The sequence below is a fragment of the Salmo trutta genome, chromosome 7 (genome assembly GCF_901001165.1).
Source record: "Salmo trutta chromosome 7, fSalTru1.1, whole genome shotgun sequence".
Taxonomy (NCBI): Eukaryota; Metazoa; Chordata; class Actinopteri; order Salmoniformes; family Salmonidae; genus Salmo; species Salmo trutta.
The window spans coordinates 8,090,265-8,107,761 of NC_042963.1; the positions used below are offsets into that span (position 1 = coordinate 8,090,265).

At 42.2% G+C, this 17,497-nt stretch overlaps 1 protein-coding gene across 3 annotated transcripts in view; it reads left to right on the top strand.

Moving 5' to 3' along the window:
* Window positions 1-1,887: 1,887 nt before the first annotated feature.
* cdh13 (cadherin 13, H-cadherin (heart)) overlaps window positions 1,888-17,497 on the top strand; it is a 493,352-nt gene continuing 477,742 nt past the window's right edge. The window contains exon 1 of one of the 3 annotated variants that reach the window (XM_029757800.1): window positions 1,888-2,138. In XM_029757800.1, the coding sequence (XP_029613660.1) occupies window positions 2,106-2,138 (33 nt within the window). In that variant the 5' untranslated portion in view covers window positions 1,888-2,105. Of the gene's footprint in view, window positions 2,139-5,442; window positions 5,665-17,497 lie in introns of those variants that run through there. The other 2 variants (XM_029757798.1, XM_029757799.1) reach the window with 2 other exon arrangements.

Consider the following 17,497-nt stretch of genomic DNA (forward strand, 5'->3'; position numbering starts at 1 on the left):
CCAACTGTTTGAGATGCCACCAGAGTCCAGCAAATGTGCGACACATGTTTTGGTCATGCCAATCTTTGAGTGGCTTCTGGGACCCCATATTTGAGACGTTCTCACATATGTGTAATACAACTATTAGCCCCAACCCATTCACTGCCATTTTTGGTGTACTTCCCCTAGATCAGAATGTTACCACGCTGCTAGCTCGCCGCCTTGTCCTCTTTCACTGGATGTCTGCAAAGCTGCCTTCCTTTATGCAGTGGTTTAAGAAGGTGATGTCATCTCTGCCTCTGGAGAATGTTAGGTACACTGCGCATGGGTCCCGACAAAAGTTTAACTTAACCGGGTCCCAATTCATACAATACATGGAGAACCTGTCTTTTACTTTTTGGTAAGCAGTCATGTCTGCTCTAGTGGCCATATATTGTGCTGATAAGACTCAACTATAATTATGATACCAACTTTTATTTTGTATTGAACTTTTTCCATTGTTTTTATTTCTATTACTGTTTATGTTTTTGTCCTATTTAATGTAATTTTCTGTGAAATCCTTGTATGATGCCTTGGTGGGTGGGTGGGTGGGTGGGTGGGTGAGGGAATGGGGGTTTGGAGTTGTACTGTTTATAAAAAAAAATTTATGTAAAAAAAGTATCATTCTTCCTAGGGTTGTTAATGAACAGATTTGAATAAGATTTCATGTTGCTAAAATGCTGTCAGTTCCACTTTAACTTCCTGTTGTCCCTGCTGGTGCTACATGACTCCTTTTATGAGTCTGACAGCACCCTCAGTTGCCTCGCAGGGATACTTTACACACATCCCCAATTTTAGACGGGGAAAACATGTGAGACACTTAAAGAGATATGTGTGTTGTCCAGGAAGAGATGGAGGTAAGTAATAAAGAGGATGCAAGGTACAAGGTGTAATAAAGCATTCGATGTCAGACCAATTTGCTCCAACGGGCCTGCAAAAGAACAGGGCTCTCTCTCTTTCTGGCTGGCTCTGGCTCAGGCAGTATGTCAGCCCTTCCCTCCCAAGGAACAAACTCTGGCCACAAAGGACTGCTGATCCCAGGACAGGGTCCAGAATGGAGATGGGCAACTTCATCCCCACCTAGTGGTGAGGTAGGAGAATAACACACAGGAGCGACCAACCCCATCCACCTTTACACACCATTGAGTCATCCAAATGAGATTTTGGATCCGGTCCAATTCATAGGAATGCTTTGAATTTGTAAGACGTTCCTCAGAGATGACACAGCATTCCCAGGCGGCTGGTAAAGACGTGAATATATGTTTCATCAGCACTGGAGCCTTGAGAGAGATGGTCTGTTTGCTGCATCTGATAGTAGCCTAATACACTGTAAATCAACCAAATCAGACTCCTCAGTCCATGTGTCCTCTGTGTGTGCTTGTTTTTGTTCCAGATGATTCAACTAATGAATCTACATAATTGAGAATATGCATAGATGGTTTGATTCAACTCAGTTTAGTTTGGGTTCATTACAGAGGGAATCAGTATTCTCAGGGGTGGACACTGGACAGCACCTGTGGGCAGATTTCATTGGGCTAATTCAATATCCCTCAATCATTCACTGAGCTATCAATTATTCACGTTAACTTATAGGCCTGTTCTCACAATGGTCAGAGAGAAAATCATTGAATCATGTAAATGTGAATGGGTTAAAATGCCTGGTCAATTGGTCACATATTAGATAGATTTTGCTATAATTCTGCTATCCTTAAGCACCCAATGATAAGAAAATTAATTAAAGTTCCTGGATTTCCACAATAACTAAAACTCCATCAATCATGGTAAATCTACAGCACTCCATGATGAATTTCATAGTGTACAATTGACCCCTGCTTCTTTGAGGCAGAGTTGATTCAGTAGAAGGATTATTACATCTCCTGGTCCACTCCTGGGTGCACTTTCTCTCTGCCCCAGGGTTTGTTCAAAGTTAAGCTAGCCTCTGGTCCTGGCAGCAGTTCTTAACCTCTCCTCCTAACCTTACTCTCTCTGCTCCTTCTCCTTCCCTGCAGCGTGATGAGTCAAACCCAAGAGGACCATTACACATCTCCTCTTCTTCTACTGAGGTGGAGAGCCATGGCGGATGCCCTATGCTTCCAAGGGGGCCAAGAGGATTAAGGCAAGTAAGTACTGTATCTGCTCCATTCATCACCAATGAGTCCCAAAACTACACCCAGCCATTTCCAGCACAGTCCTCAACTAGACGCGAGTACCAGTGTTTTGCATGTGGAGACACTCACATTAGTAATAAACCCGGGACACAACAAGGACAATCTCGTCATGGAAACAGACAATAAAATGAACCTTATTTGCATTCATTACTTTAGTTAATTATGCTATTTGAATATTACACAGCCTGTTATTCAACATTAGAAGTCAATTAATAAGTGACTGATGCATGTATTAGCCCAATCAAGGCTGAACTTATTTGGAGGCTGTCAAATTGAGTAAAGCCCTGAATGCCTTTTTCAGTATTCAGAGATTCCACTTTTGAATTGTAGACTCGCAAGCATGAAAATCAGACCGAAGTCTGAACATTTAACTAAAAACATTCAATTTCTGACAACTAATATATCAAAAGCAATTCAGGAATATGTCCCTAGATGTTGTTCTCTTTGACATTTCAATTCTGATCCATCATTATGTCATACATTTAATGAACTATCACTGTATTTCCTATTTCTGCTCATTTACTGAATTCAATCACCAGAACTTATGGACCTGAAATAGAGCTGTCAGTGTTGATGTGCTGTATCCCCTCCTATTCTGTTGATAAACAAATATATCGCAAAAATTGTGCAACATTGTCTTGGAAAAGCAATTCCTCAGACCGTCACAACAATTCCCGGCCTCATTTTTCACATTCGGAGAGAAGAGTAAGGAAATTTGACTGCTTTCCTGAGCAGAAGGAATACAGGGAGCCTACCCAGCTGTGTGGCATGACCTTTTCACTCCCATACTAACAATGGATATATGCACAAATTCTTTATCCTCATAATATGCATCCTGTATGTGTGGGGCTCTGAATTTTGGAACACTTTTTTTTCTTCATTATCTCTTGGTTCAAAGTTCATCTCATCTTTCTCTTCAGGAACATCCCTCAGCTTCATCCCTCTTCAGAGTTATTTGTCTGGCATAAGGAGTCTGAACGACACTTAGCATGAAGATTAACTTTGCACATTGACAGCTCTGCCACCTAAGAAGGAGAGATGGGCAGCAATAATAGACACCTGACCTTTGGGCCTAATATGGAAAAGTTTTATATTCACAAGGTAACCTTCACTGATGGGCGTGGACTTTCTGCTCTCCTCATGATGCCTCCCCTGACATTCACTCAAACCAAACCCATGGCCATCATGCAGTACCAATAAGAGGTGCAAACAAATCTCAACATTAAATTCTATTAAGCAGGTATTAACAAATCAACCATACAAATCATATACCATGTTATCTAACATTCTCAGGCACTATAACTGGCAGTGTCGTGCTTCAGTAGGATTTAGACAAGCCATTGGCTCACCCTGAAAAACAATCAAAAGGGTAATGTCTCTAAACATGCATAATTGGTCTTGGACGGGCACCTCGAAGCACCATAGCTAATATCCTAACAGTCTATGTGGTTCTATATCTCTACAATCAGGATCACATCAGATACCTGTGGCTATGGGTTTCAGACAGTTCATAATTTCCTGAACTGAGGAGAAGAATAACAGAAAAAGTTGAACATGACAGACTGTGCTGAATAATTAAAGGTATGTGGGTGCTGACAGACATGTTGAGAATGTATCTCATAAAGCCTGTCCGGCACTACTAATTACTTTCCTCTTCAGAAAGACAAAATCATTATTGTGTGCATTAATTGTGCATGTCTCTAAGCTATTACTGAAACATCCAGCCCTTTGTTTAGCATGGTCATGATCAGCAGCAGCTAATATGGTCATGATCAGCAGCAGCTAATATGGTCATGATCATCAGCAGCTAATATGGTCATGATCATCAGCAGCTAATATGACATATTAGCAAAAAATGATAATAAAATGGAACCCAGTTGGGATCTCAACTTACTGTTGAGAGTTAGAATAGTAATATACACAAGATCGCTCTGTACATATTAATTTGAGTTTTCAACAGTGACACAACTTTGGATTTAGTGGGGGGAGAGAACTTATTTCAGTAAGCTCAGAGGCGTCTGCGTGGTCCTAAAGCCTCGTTTTGTTTCACATTCTAATGATACAACTGGGGGGAATGGAATTTCGTCCCCAGTGATAGTTGCAGCCCCGGTTTTTAAACCTGGTGCTAATGTGTAGCGGCTAATTGTATAGCTAATAGGCTATCTGCTTGTAGATCGACTGAGGTGAATGAAGATACAGCAACCAATGTGGTAATGGGTGGGGTCATTTTTGCTTGTTTTTTGCTGTTCTCCATTTGAACGTTTTTAAACTGTATAGAAACGCAGTAAATGAGCTTCAACTTTCGGGGGGATACAGAAAATGCTGCACTGCATAGTGCCAGATCAGAGAAGGAGACCAGACCACATCACAGTACTGCAACTCACTCACTACTTCCCCTGATAACATCTGAGTGTGTGAGTGAGAAAGAGAGAGAAATACAGAGACGGAGAGAAGGTGAGAGAGAGATTCGCTTGCTACTATGGATAGGGAATTCTTATTTACCCAACGCACCTGCGTATCGGAGAGAGCAAGTGCCATAGCACAGGGCCATAGGCTATAAGACCCATCAAATCCTATTTTTTTTTCTAGCCTAGAGGTAAAGAACACCTTCTGTGTTAAGAAGTCATATTTTTTTCTGAACTTGAATGTGTTCGATTTACCAAAGTGAGGTCACAGCAACCATCCGTTTCTCTGGGGCTCCCGGTGAATAGCGATGAGAGGCAGTATTCTCCACCCAAACGCTACTCTCCGCTGCCACGATTTCATCTCGCGCTCTCGGAAAAAAAAACATGCCCCGGGGCTCACGGCGCGCAGACTGAGGGAATAAAATGACACTTCTGACGGGGTGTCAAACTCTCACATATTTCCAAATGAACTAGAATACATTATAGTGAGATGATGAAGCCAGCGCTTCTTCAATAACGTCGTTTCACGAAACAGTGCATGTCAACACATTTAATGTTAATATACTGGCTATGTTCTCGATATTTGCATTTTAAATTACTGATATCTCGCAATAAGGAGACACATCTGCTCATCTGATATGCAGGCATATCATTATTTACAAATCGAACATTTTTTTTTATCAAAGGTTGAGTGGATCTACTAGTTGAATATTCAAACACATACGAATGCGTGTCAGTCCATGTAAATTGTCTATAGATAATACAAATCAGACCCAATACTTTTCCAGATTGATACAGATGCGTTGTTCCGGCTGGTATAAAAAAAAATCCCCCTATAAATCTATTGGTTGTGGTCTCGGCGGCGCCTCTGTCCAATGCTTTGCTCATGAGGCTGCAGTTCTATTTGGGAAGTTGGCAGCTCGCGACAAGCTCTTTACTCTCACGCTCGCAGTTCGACTCTGGAATTATGAGCAGAGCTGGTCAAACCTGTACCTTGTTTTGAAATTTATTCCCAGAGAATTGAGACCATGGAGATTGGCATCCGCATCCTCATTGTGTTCCTCGTCTCACAGGTAAGCAGGATCGTTTTATGTGGCAATGCATAGCTCCCACCCGCATTTGTTCTTCCATGATTTATATTCCAGTCTTTAACATGCCACTTAACTAACTGCAAGGGGGGTAATGCTGATTTGCATTGCATATCCAACGATATTGCATGCTTGTCTACATAGATTGAATGAAACCTAGATATAAAATAAACTACATTAAGCCAATATCATTTCAGAACGGTGAAACGTACAGTAATTTAATAGCACGAAAGATATGATTGGGAAGCAGTCGAGGAATAATACTGCCAGTGATTTACATGTAGCATTTGCGGCACCTAGTCGTTTTGGGGAGTGAGTGTCGAGTTTGGCATTAATCTGCAGTGGTCAGACACTCGTTTTAGAGATGCCGTTCACATTTAGCCGTCCTTTAAGAACATCGGGGTAATGTGTGGAGCTATGTGCAAATCACGGCCGAACTCTTGTCTCCAGCCACATCTATATTCCGCTCAGCTACAAAGTTGAGCGTTTCTTTGGCTCTGTCTGTGTTCATGTGGGTGAACGAGCGGTGTGAAGGGAGGATTCACATGGCAGGCAGCTCTTGAGCTCTCTGGGAGTATAACTGAAGCAGTCTCTGTCTAACTTGAATAATAAGGCCAGGGTGGTATTGGACGCTAGGAATGCAATTTAGATGCATTTTCTTGTATATATTTTCCATCTCCGTTTCCTTTTGACAGCCGCCTCTAATGTAGGCTATACTTGCTCAGATAGCTCGCTGCCAATCTTATCTGGCATTCCTTTGGAGAGACTGATAACTTGGAGCAGATGCCTCCGTCAATCACACTTTGCTCTATTTAAGTGCTGAAGGGCAACATAGCTGAATAATGACACAGCAAAATCAGCCTAGTAGGCGACCAATTTTCAAAGCCTTGGTAGTTTGTAGGCTACTGTTACTCATCATTGCAGAATGAAGTCGCGATGAAAATATGAAACATGGGGACATTTTACAACGGTGTGCACTCAACAGGTGCTGTCGATGGCCTTGTTTGAGACCTGGATTCCTAGTAGGCAGCATCAAAGGTGACCGCTGTCCGGTGAACACCCAGTTGTCTCTCTCCATCAAAGGGCAAGGTGCAAGCAGTCACAGGCGCAGAATTTTGACCATCACGATTAGTAGCTTTACTTTTCATATTTATTAGTTGGAGCCCAGATGTTTGTGACTCAACTTTTGCTATGAGTAGCGGCATTCTCAGGTTACCAAACAGACTCAGTATTGTACTACTGCTAAACTTGCACAGCATTTATTTCCACTGATGTCTGGCTAAAATGCAGAAATGAACATACATTGTTAGATAAAAAAATAGAGTTAATTGGGTGCTGGCTGCTACATGTGAATGAAGGAGAAATAAAAGTGAATTCTTTGCTGCATCTGGAGAGAATGGGTCCCAGACTGTTACTGCCAGAGTTGTCTGGCTCTCTGTTGGCCCAAATGCCAGATCAACACAACTTACATCCAAGTTCTTATAGCTGTACCTTATGCCTCTACCATGTCCTGTTACCCCATGTGTAATATCCCATGTTAATCTGTCTATAACACACCGAATACAGCCCAATATCAGTATATTACTGTACACTCTGTGTGTGATCAAGTGAACCACTGTTATTTATAGCAAGCAGCCCAGGTAGGGCGCCAAGTTTGCCTTCAGAATAAGCTGCTGCTGTGCCCCCCATAAATCCCTGTATTTGAAATGAAACGCTAAGCAGTTGAGAGCCTCAGCGATGATTCAGAATAAGAACACCACAGCCGGGAGGTGCAGGTGCCAATATTTCTCTATCTCTCTCTCTGCCGTTCTCCCTGTCTCTGGCTCTCCTTTCCTCCCTTCCTTTTTCACCTCTTTTTCTCTGAAGCAGTCTTGTGGACCTGGAGACTGTTTATTTTATAGACTTATCAAAGTATTTCCTCAAAAGGCACAGCACTGTGCAGGTGGTTTTAGGGAATGAAAAGGGAAAGATAAAGGGCAAGAAAGTGATGTGCCTCTCTTCTGTAAGGCGACTGCAATACAGGCAGTAGTTATTCTTTTCTCCGCTAGCACCTGGGAGTCAGTCAGTGAGCTCGGCCGGGAAGATAGATTTGTTGCTCTGGACGTTTCTGGGTCTGGTGGTCAACAGACTGTTAAAGTCCCCTCTAAGCCTCCCTGCAGTGTGAGTGTGACAGGGGGGTGTTGGCAGTCCAGGGGAATGTGAAAGTGACTGTTCAAGGGGGAATGGGAGAGCGAGCGTTACCTTGGTGCCTGAAAACAGACAGACAGGAGTGCCCACCTCAGTGACCCTCCTCTCCTCTGCCCACGGCTCACTCCACTGATCCAGCAGTATCAAAGAGAAGGGACACAGCCATGCCCGCATGTCAACTCCCTTTATTACTGCAGCAGCAGGTGCAGGGACAGGGGACTACAAACACACTCCACTGCCTGCCCTTGGCCAGTTAGACAAATACACACACATAAACACAAAGACACATACGCTCATATCGCTGCCAAAATTCAAGATGCAAACAAGCAAATTTGATTTGCTGAGAATATAAATCTTAGCCCAACTGAGGCGAGTGCTCAGAGGTAAAAAAAAACATCTCTGTTTTAGTGATCTTATCAAGCTTAGCTAAGCCAAAAAGTATAAAGTCATCCCTCCCTTCCCACACACACACAATTCCCAGCCATGCCCTCAATTAACCCTTTAGCCTACCTTTACAATGAACCTTAAAGTTTGGGAGACGTTTTGGACACAGAGTTAAACCACATTCCTCCCAACATTCTGTATCTGGTGTTTGGTGTTTTGAGGAGCTTTGTATTTCCTAGTGTTAATTATGTCTGGTGAAGGATCAATCACAATAAGGCCAATGAGGGAAGCCAGTCATTAGTGCTGATGGCTATCACATTATCTCTCTCTCTCTCTCTCTCTCTCTCTCTCTCTCTCTCTCTCTCTCAACTTGTGAGGGGTGCAGCACTCCACCCAAGGTCAGCTATGGATCTGACGATTCTCCTAATTGCAGATCTCTCACCCCCAGATCTATTTGTGGAACTGGGTTACAGATGAACATCAAAACAGCCTGTTATCAGCCCTGGGCCATGAACACACAGGTCAGGTGGCTTGACCCCAGCATCCTCCTACATGTCATGGATGAGCTGCGTGTCCAGTGGTAATGAGTGATTATGTAGACATTAGCTGTTGGAGGGTTGAAAGTCTTGCTCTCCAGTGGTGTAATGAAGGAAAGGTATCAAAGGAGAGAGCCAACCCTGTGATGTTAGAGACGTTGGAGAGCTCTTAAGAGTTTATTTGGGTGTAGCTGTTATTGATGGCAGCCATACTGGAGTAAAAGCTTCCTGGAAATGATGATGCTGAAGGAAATGCACCTGCGTGAATGCACGCACGCACGCACACACACACACACACACACACACACACACACACACACACACACACACACACACACACACACACACACACGCCGTCTTAATGGAAGACTAAGCGAAGCAGGGAGCGAGCAGATCTCCAGTGCTCTCTCCCCTGATGATTGTGGTTCAGCGGTTCACTTTAATGGACTGTAAGGTCTTAACTCTGTTCACGGAGGGTTTGACCTTGTGGGAAAGTGAACCATCCATATCTTCTCTGCCTGGAGCAAAGCAATTTAGCTCTCATGGAATGGAGGGGTAGAGGACTGCAAGGTAGGACTGGAGGGAGATGTTTTCCTAGCCAGGAAACTCTGATAATTACAGTAAATACTGTATGTCCCCACACAGAGAGCTCTCCATTTGAATGTATCCAGGTTTAATATCGGCCTGCTGTAGCCTAATTATACAAAATGCCAATGGATATAAATTCAATAAAAGTGACAACTGAAAAGGTTTCTGTCATGGGAAAATGAAATAATGGCTTATTTGTGTGCCTGTGTTAGTGTAGAGAGAGAAAGAGAATCTTGTGAACTGGCAGACAGTGTTTGGCTGTATTTATGTTATGAGCACACACATGCACAATCACACACACACACACACACACACACACACACACACACACACACACACACACACACACACACGTTTTGTTCTTCTATCCTAGTGGGGACCAAAAATGAACTTCCATAAAAAATCCTATTTTCCCTAACCCTAACCTTAACCCATAACCCTAACCCAAACCCTAAACCTTAACCTAACTCCTAACCCTAACCGTAACCCTAAATCTAACTCCTTACCATTACCCCTAACCCTAATTGTAACCCTAACCCTAATTGTAACCGTAACTCTAAACCTAACCCCTATGCTTAAAATAGCCTTTGTCCTCTTGGGGATGTGGGAAATGTCCCCACAAGGGAGAATTGTTCTTGTTTTACTATACTTGTGGGGACTTTTGGGGATTTTAGGTCCACACTAGGAAAGAAGAACCCACACACACACACACACACACACACACACACACACACATACACACACACACAGTAGAGCAGGGTAAAGTGGAGGAGGAGAGGAGATGGCAGTGGGATGGCGTCACCCTGTTTCCACGATGTCTTCATCTCTTCGTCTGTTTGCTGTCATCCTTCCGTCAGGCAGATAATTGCTGGGGAAGAGCTGCAAAGCCCGGGACTCCCAAATCCTCAGTACCAACAGAAACAGCCAGGCAGCCAGAGAGAGAGGGAACCAGTGACTGTCTGAGGCTGAGCATACTGCACTGCTAGCAGGCAGTCTCTGTTTCCATGCCAGACTCTGTCTGTATCAATCTCTCTCTCTCTCTCTCCATTCTCTCTCTGCTCCCTCATTCTCTCACATTTAAAACATGTATTCATGAGTACTCACGACTCACACTCTCTCTCTGTTTTTCCTGCCTCCCATTCAAATTCACCAACAACACAGACAGAACACATCCCAGTCAGAGATGTACACAAGCACACATTGTGGCTTTAATTTGTGTCTATGTGTATGGGGGGGTGACAGAGCACATGCTCATTATAAGGCTGTGTTCCTGTGTCCTCTGTCTGTGATGATTTCATCCCGTTGTATAAGTATGAGCTGCTGCGTGTGTCTGTGATGATTTCATCCCGTTGTATAAGTATGAGCTGTTGCGCGTGTCTGTGATGATTCCATCCCGTTGTATAAGTATGAGCTGCTGCGTGTGTCTGTGATGATTCCATCCCGTTGTATAAGTATGAGCTGCTGCGTGTGTCTGTGATGATTCCATCCCGTTGTATAAGTATGAGCTGTTGCGCGTGTCTGTGATGATTCCATCCCGTTGTATAAGTATGAGCTGCTGCGTGTGTCTGTGATGATTCCATCCCGTTGTATAAGTATCAGCTGCTGCGTGTGTCTGTGATGATTCCATCCCGTTGTATAAGTATGAGCTGCTGCGTGTCTGTGATGATTCCATCCCGTTGTATAAGTATGAGCTGCTGCTTGTGTCTGTGAGGCTGAGACTATAGGACATGGTAATGATCTATCAGTGTGTAGTGAGGTATTGAGAGAGAGAGAGAGGGAGAGCTGGTATGTGAGTGTTGCTGAACCCTGGGCAAGCATCATCTACTCAGCAGGCTCTGTGGGAGCCAGACAGACCAGCCAGCTGAAAGATGAGAGAGACGCTACATGAGGCATGGTAATATGGAGCTGCTTACGGTGCACTATCCCCCTGTATTATACAGTGCACTATCGCCCCTGTATTATACGGTGCACTATCCCCCCTGTATTATACGGTGCACTATCCCCCCTGTATTATACAGTGCACTATCGCCCCTGTATTATATGGTGCACTATCCCCCTGTATTATACGGTGCACTATACCCCTGTATTATACAGTGCACTATCCCCCTGTATTATACGGTGCACTATCCCCCTGTATTATACGGTGCACTATCCCCCTGTATTATACGGTGCACTATCCCCCCTGTATTATGCAGTGCACTATCCCCTCTGTATTATACGGTGCACTATCCCCCTGTATTATACAGTGCACTAGCCCCCCTGTATTATACGGTGCACTAGCCCCCCTGTATTATACGGTGCACTATCCCCCCTGTATTATACGGTGCACTATCCCCCCTGTATTATACGGTGCACTATCCCCCCTGTATTATACGGTGCACGCTGTATTAAAAGGGTTGTGAAATGCTAATGAGCGGCGTGATGATGACTTTGGTGCTTAACAAGGAGAAGCGCTTCCCTCTGGACGGGGAGGTGTGTATGGACGCATGGCGTTGAGAATGATGGATGACAGGGGGAAGATAAGTGGGAGGCAGAGAGAGATCTGCATCTCCCTGATTTATGATGAGTGCTGTGTGTGTGTGTGTGTGTGTGTGTGTGTGTGTGTGTGTGTGTGTGTGTGTGTGTGTGTGTGTCACTCCCGCTGATTGCTGCACTTTCACTGGAGCAAACTTTTTACATACTTACCTTTTCACTTTTCTATTCCTCTGCCTCTCTAACTCTGTGCCTGTGATTTTATGACTCTGTCCCCAGCCAGTGCGTCTCTGAGGGGCTGAACTCTCTGTGCCATTTCAATGTGGCCTAGCATTACAGCAGTCTCTTGGAACAAGCCAAATGGAACACTTGTTCTGAATGTAGCCCATTATGCTCTTTCCCTGCCACCCTCCCAGCTCGGAGAGAGGGTGGTAACCAGTGGAGACATTAGAGGCCATGGCTCTCTTCAGAGAGAGGTGGTCCTTTTTCACCCCTGTCTCGTGCTCTCCCCCCTGCTCGCTAGTCCACCTGTTGCCTTTCATCTTCTGTAATCCACATCAGAAGGTGTGAGCAGAATGTCACATCGGGGAGAGAGGGAATCAATCAACCTGCCTCCACCCCGACAACCGCAGTACTTCCCCTGGACTGCAAGATGGCGACATGGAGCCAGATATCCTACTGGGATGGAGACCGTGACAATGCTCTTCAGATCTACCTACCCAGCCCCATTGTTTGAAGTGTGTGTTTTCGAAAATGCTTTGCCAAAGCAGATTGGAGATTAAACATGTGAACTTGGCCGTCAGAAGTGAGTTGCCGTCGGAGGACTAGGAATTAGAGCATCCAAAGCACTATATTGGTAAGGAGGTCGCTTGCAGGCAATTAGAATAGCTTTCCCTTTTTATTGCTTTTGATGTCGTCGTGTGGTGGAATGAGTGAGCCAGTACTTTAGTCTGCCTTTGACTGGGGGCTGGAAGTTAAATTGATTTAATTTAGATACAATTAATATCCTCTTTTAAGGGTTTGGTGGTTGTGTAATGCAGTCTGAAATGATGGGTGAAATAGAAGGGATGTTATTGCCAATGACCTTTTCCATACCATAGTCATCATCCACCATATACAGTGGGTATCACCTAGCATTTATTTGCATTACAAAGTGGGATTGAAATAGATTTAATGTGAATTTTTTTGTCATTGATCTACACAAGATACTCCATTATCTCCATGGCTCCCGAGTGGCGCAGCGGTCTAAGGCACTGCATCGTAATGCTAGAGGCATCACTACAGGCCCCGGTTTGAGCGCGGGCTGTATCACAACCAGCCGTGATCGGGAGTCCCAATTGGCGGCACACAATTGGTTCAGCATCGTCCAGGTTAGGGGAAGGTTTGGCCGGGGTAGGCCGTCATTGTAAATACGTTTTTATAATAATAATAATGTCATAGTGAAAATAAAATAATATGTTCTATAAACGTTTACAAATTAATACAATTAAATAACTTAAACATAGCCGTTGCGTAAGTACTCACCCCCTTTGTTTAGGCTTTAAAAAAAAAAGAAAGTGGTTTAACAAATCACATAAATTAAATGGACCTGTGAAATAATAGAGGTTGACATGATTTTTGAATGACTACCGCTTCCTCTTTCCCCCATACATACAACATTTCAAAAATGGCCCTCAGTCAAGTATTGAATATCAAGCACATATTCAACTACAAAGACCAGGGAGCTTTTTGAAAGCCTCACAAAGAAGGGCAGTAATTGGTTGCTGGGTCACAATAACAAATCAGACATTCAATATCTCTTTATTAAGCATGGTCAAATTAGCATTATAAATTGGGTGGTTTGAGCCCTGAATGCTGATTGGCTGACAGCCGTGGTATGACAAAACATTCATTTTACTGCTCTAATTACGTTGGTAACCAGTTCATAATAGCAATAAGGCACCTGGGTTTGTGGTATATGGCCAATATACCACGGCTAAGGGCTCTATCCAGGCACTCCACGTTGCGTCATGCATAAGAACAGTCCTTAGCTGTGTTATATTGGCCATATACCACACCTCCTTGTACCTTATTGCTTAATTATATTATGCTGTGGATGATGTATTAAACCACCCAGACACATCAAAGATACAGTCGTCCTTCTGAACTGAGCTGCAGGACAGGATGTCACCATGAGGTCATTGGTGATTTTAAAACAGTTACGGAATTCAACGGCTGTGGTCAGAGAAAACTGAGGATGGATCAAAAATATTGTAGTGACTCCACAATAATAACCTAAATGACAGAGTGAAAAAAGAATACAAATATACAGAATACAAATATTCCAAAACATGCATATGTAAGCAACCAGTGGAGGAAAAAGTAGCCAACTGTCATACTTGAGTAAAAGTAAAATTATATTTGAGTAAAAGTTTTAAAGTATTTGGTTTTAAATATACTTAAGTATCAAAAGTAAATGTTATAGCAGAAATATACTTAAGTATCAAAAGTAAAAGTATAAATATTTTCAAATTCCTTATATTAAGCATAATTTTCTTTTTTATTTTATTTACAGATGGCAAGGGGCACGCTCCAACACTCAGACATCATTTACAAACGGAAGCATGTGTTTAGTGTGTGAATTAGACAATTTTCTTGTCCTGTTAATCATTCAAAATGTAACAAATAATTTTGGGTGACAGGGAAAATGTATGGAGTACATAATTTTCTTTAGGAATGTAGTGAAATAAAAGTAAAAGTTGTAAAAAATATAAATACCATAAATTCCGGACTATAAGCCGCAACTTTTTTCCCACGCTTTGAACATCGCGGCTTAAACAATGACGCGGCTAATATATGGATTTTTCCCGCTTTCAAATTTGTGGGTCCTGACAGCGTGGAGCATTGTCAAAAAAATCCACTATCATCAACGGGTTTTGAAAGGCTGGACTGCTGCGTGTTGAAGAGTGCTCAGCGGGGGATTTGCCTCCGGATGAAAGTGACGAGAGCGACAATGAAAACGATCCAATATCGGATGAAGCAATTCTGAGGCTATTCAACTCTGACACAGAAGGAGATGGTTTCAGTGCACAGGAGGAGGAAGATAGTGACCAATGACTTTCTTGGTAGGCTACTGTTTACTGCTAATTAAAAAAAAATGTTACAAGCCGTGTTTCGTTAAAGCCTATTTATTTTTGTTACAAGCCATGTTTCGTTAAAGCCTATTTATTTTTGTTACAAGCCGTGTTTCGTTAAAGCCTATTTATTTTTGTTACAAGCCGTGTTTCGTTAAAGCCTGTGTAAAGTTAATTTGTTTCAATGTACCGGTAGGCACCTGTGGCTTATAGACATGTGCGGCTTATTTATGTAAAAAAAAATATATATAATAATTCAGTGGGTGCGGCTTATATTCAGGTGCGCTCAATAGTCCGGAAATTACGGTAGTAAAAAAAACGACTTAATACTTAATACTTTCAAGTATTTTTACTTAAGTACTTTACACCGCTGTAAGCAGCAAGGCACTAAAGTAATACAATTTTTAGCTTAATTGCAAAGCCTTATGTTTGGGGCAAATCCAACACAACACATCACTGAGCAACTGCCTCCTTATTAAAGCATGGTGGTGGCTGCATTATCGTATGGGTATCCTTGACATTGGCAAAAACGGGAATTTTTCAGGATGAAAAGAAACCGAATGGAGCTAAGCACAGGCAAAATCCTACAGGAAAACCTGCTTCAGTCTGCTTCACACCAGACACTGGGAGAGGAATTCACCTTTCAGCAGGACAATAACCTATAACACAAAGCCAAATCTACACTGGAGTTGCTTACCAAGAAGATGTTCCTGAGTGGCCAAGTTACAGTTTTGACTTAAATATGCATGAAAATCTATGTCAAGACTTGAAAATTGCTGTCTAGCTATGATCCCCAACACCTTGAAAAGAATAATGGACAATAATAATGGTGTGACTGATGTATCTAGCATTCACTCAGAGGGGTGAATACTATTTTAATCAAGGTATATTAGTGTTTTATTTTTCATTCATCTTAAAAAATATCTATCATTTCCATTCCACTTTGACATTAGAGCATTTTGTGTGGATTGTTGACGAAAAATTACAATTAAATACATTTTAATCCCACTTTGTAACACAATAAAATGTAAAGAAATCCAAGGGGTGAATACTTGTGATACCCAATGTACTTTGTTTTGTAACCCGTACAATGTTTGATGTGTAGTATCACATCCATCATGTAGCATGTTACTGTAATTCCATTCCATCAGACATGAGAAAGGCAAAGAATCCCTTTGAAGATTGTATGACCGATGAACGTCACTTTTATATGAACATTATGTGATAGTAACAGAATAGGCAATTAGAAATTGGGAGCTGCTGTGCCTATTTTGACACATAAAACCCAGCCCATTTAATTTGTGTGTACAGAACACGTCTAAGTATAAAGTCATATCTATTTAAAAAGAACCCTCTCTTGAATGCTGCTCTAAAGAACCCATTTTATGCCACTGAAGTAGAAGAGAAGCTGTGATTGTTGGTGTGTAGAAATCTCAAAGCGTCTTAGTTATTAAGCGGCTTTGCATAGCTATTCTGGGGGGACTGAAAGCTATTGTTCTAGTGTTGAGATAAGATTTAAAGGTGTCTGATTGCAGCTCTGTCATGTGTTCAGTCAGGCACTAGTGATCAGGAAAAAAATCTATACAGTTACATATTGGTATATTATATTTGAAGATATATCATATGGTACCGTTTTGACAATATTGCCGCATTATTTTTGCGCTAGTTGGTTGTACCTGCACCAAAACTCCAGTATTTTTCCTTAGTAGGTTGTTTTACATCTTCTTTTAAGTTGGTGGCCAATTTGTTTTGAGCACTTTTATTTCCATGACTGATCAAAACTCTATTTTTCTCATGGCTCTCTCTTGTCCTTCTGCATTGCATTGGATTAAAGTACAGACTCAGAGCTAGAAAATGGTATATCATGCACTATAGTTGAGGAACAATGGGAAAGTAATTCTGCTTTGAAAGTTGTAACCCCACTTTTGAGAAAATGGCACTGGAGAGGTCTTCTTTGTCTACACCCATTTTTTTCACATAAATATTTTGCACAAACACAGTCCTGACAAAGTTATGTCCAGAATGTGACCAGTTTATTATAGGATGGAATGATCAGACATTCACAGCAGTAGCTACACCATAACACAATCATCCAATTGAAAAAATGTAGGCTACATTTGTTTTAGTGCTAACTAAGGAAAGATTGACTTAACACAAGCCGCCATGCTTGTTTTTTTCCGCATCAACCAAAGATAATAAGAGGAGACAAGATGAGTTTGATCTGTTTATAGTATGCATGTTGATGGGGGTGTGTCGTCTACGATCATCAAGTTTACCTGAAAGATGAGTGAACCATTCCTTCACCTCATTATAACATCTTTGGTCTGACAGATTACGTGACACCCAGAATGCATTGTATAATGTCAACTAACATGGCACCATACATAGCTAGCAAATAGCTTAGCTCATTATAATCAGTACAACCTTCCAAAAAGTATTTTACACCAATCATAGGTGTCCATTACAATCTATGGAAAAATCAGAATGCATTATTTGTCACTAGTACTTGAAAACATGTGAATAAAACTGTAAATACAT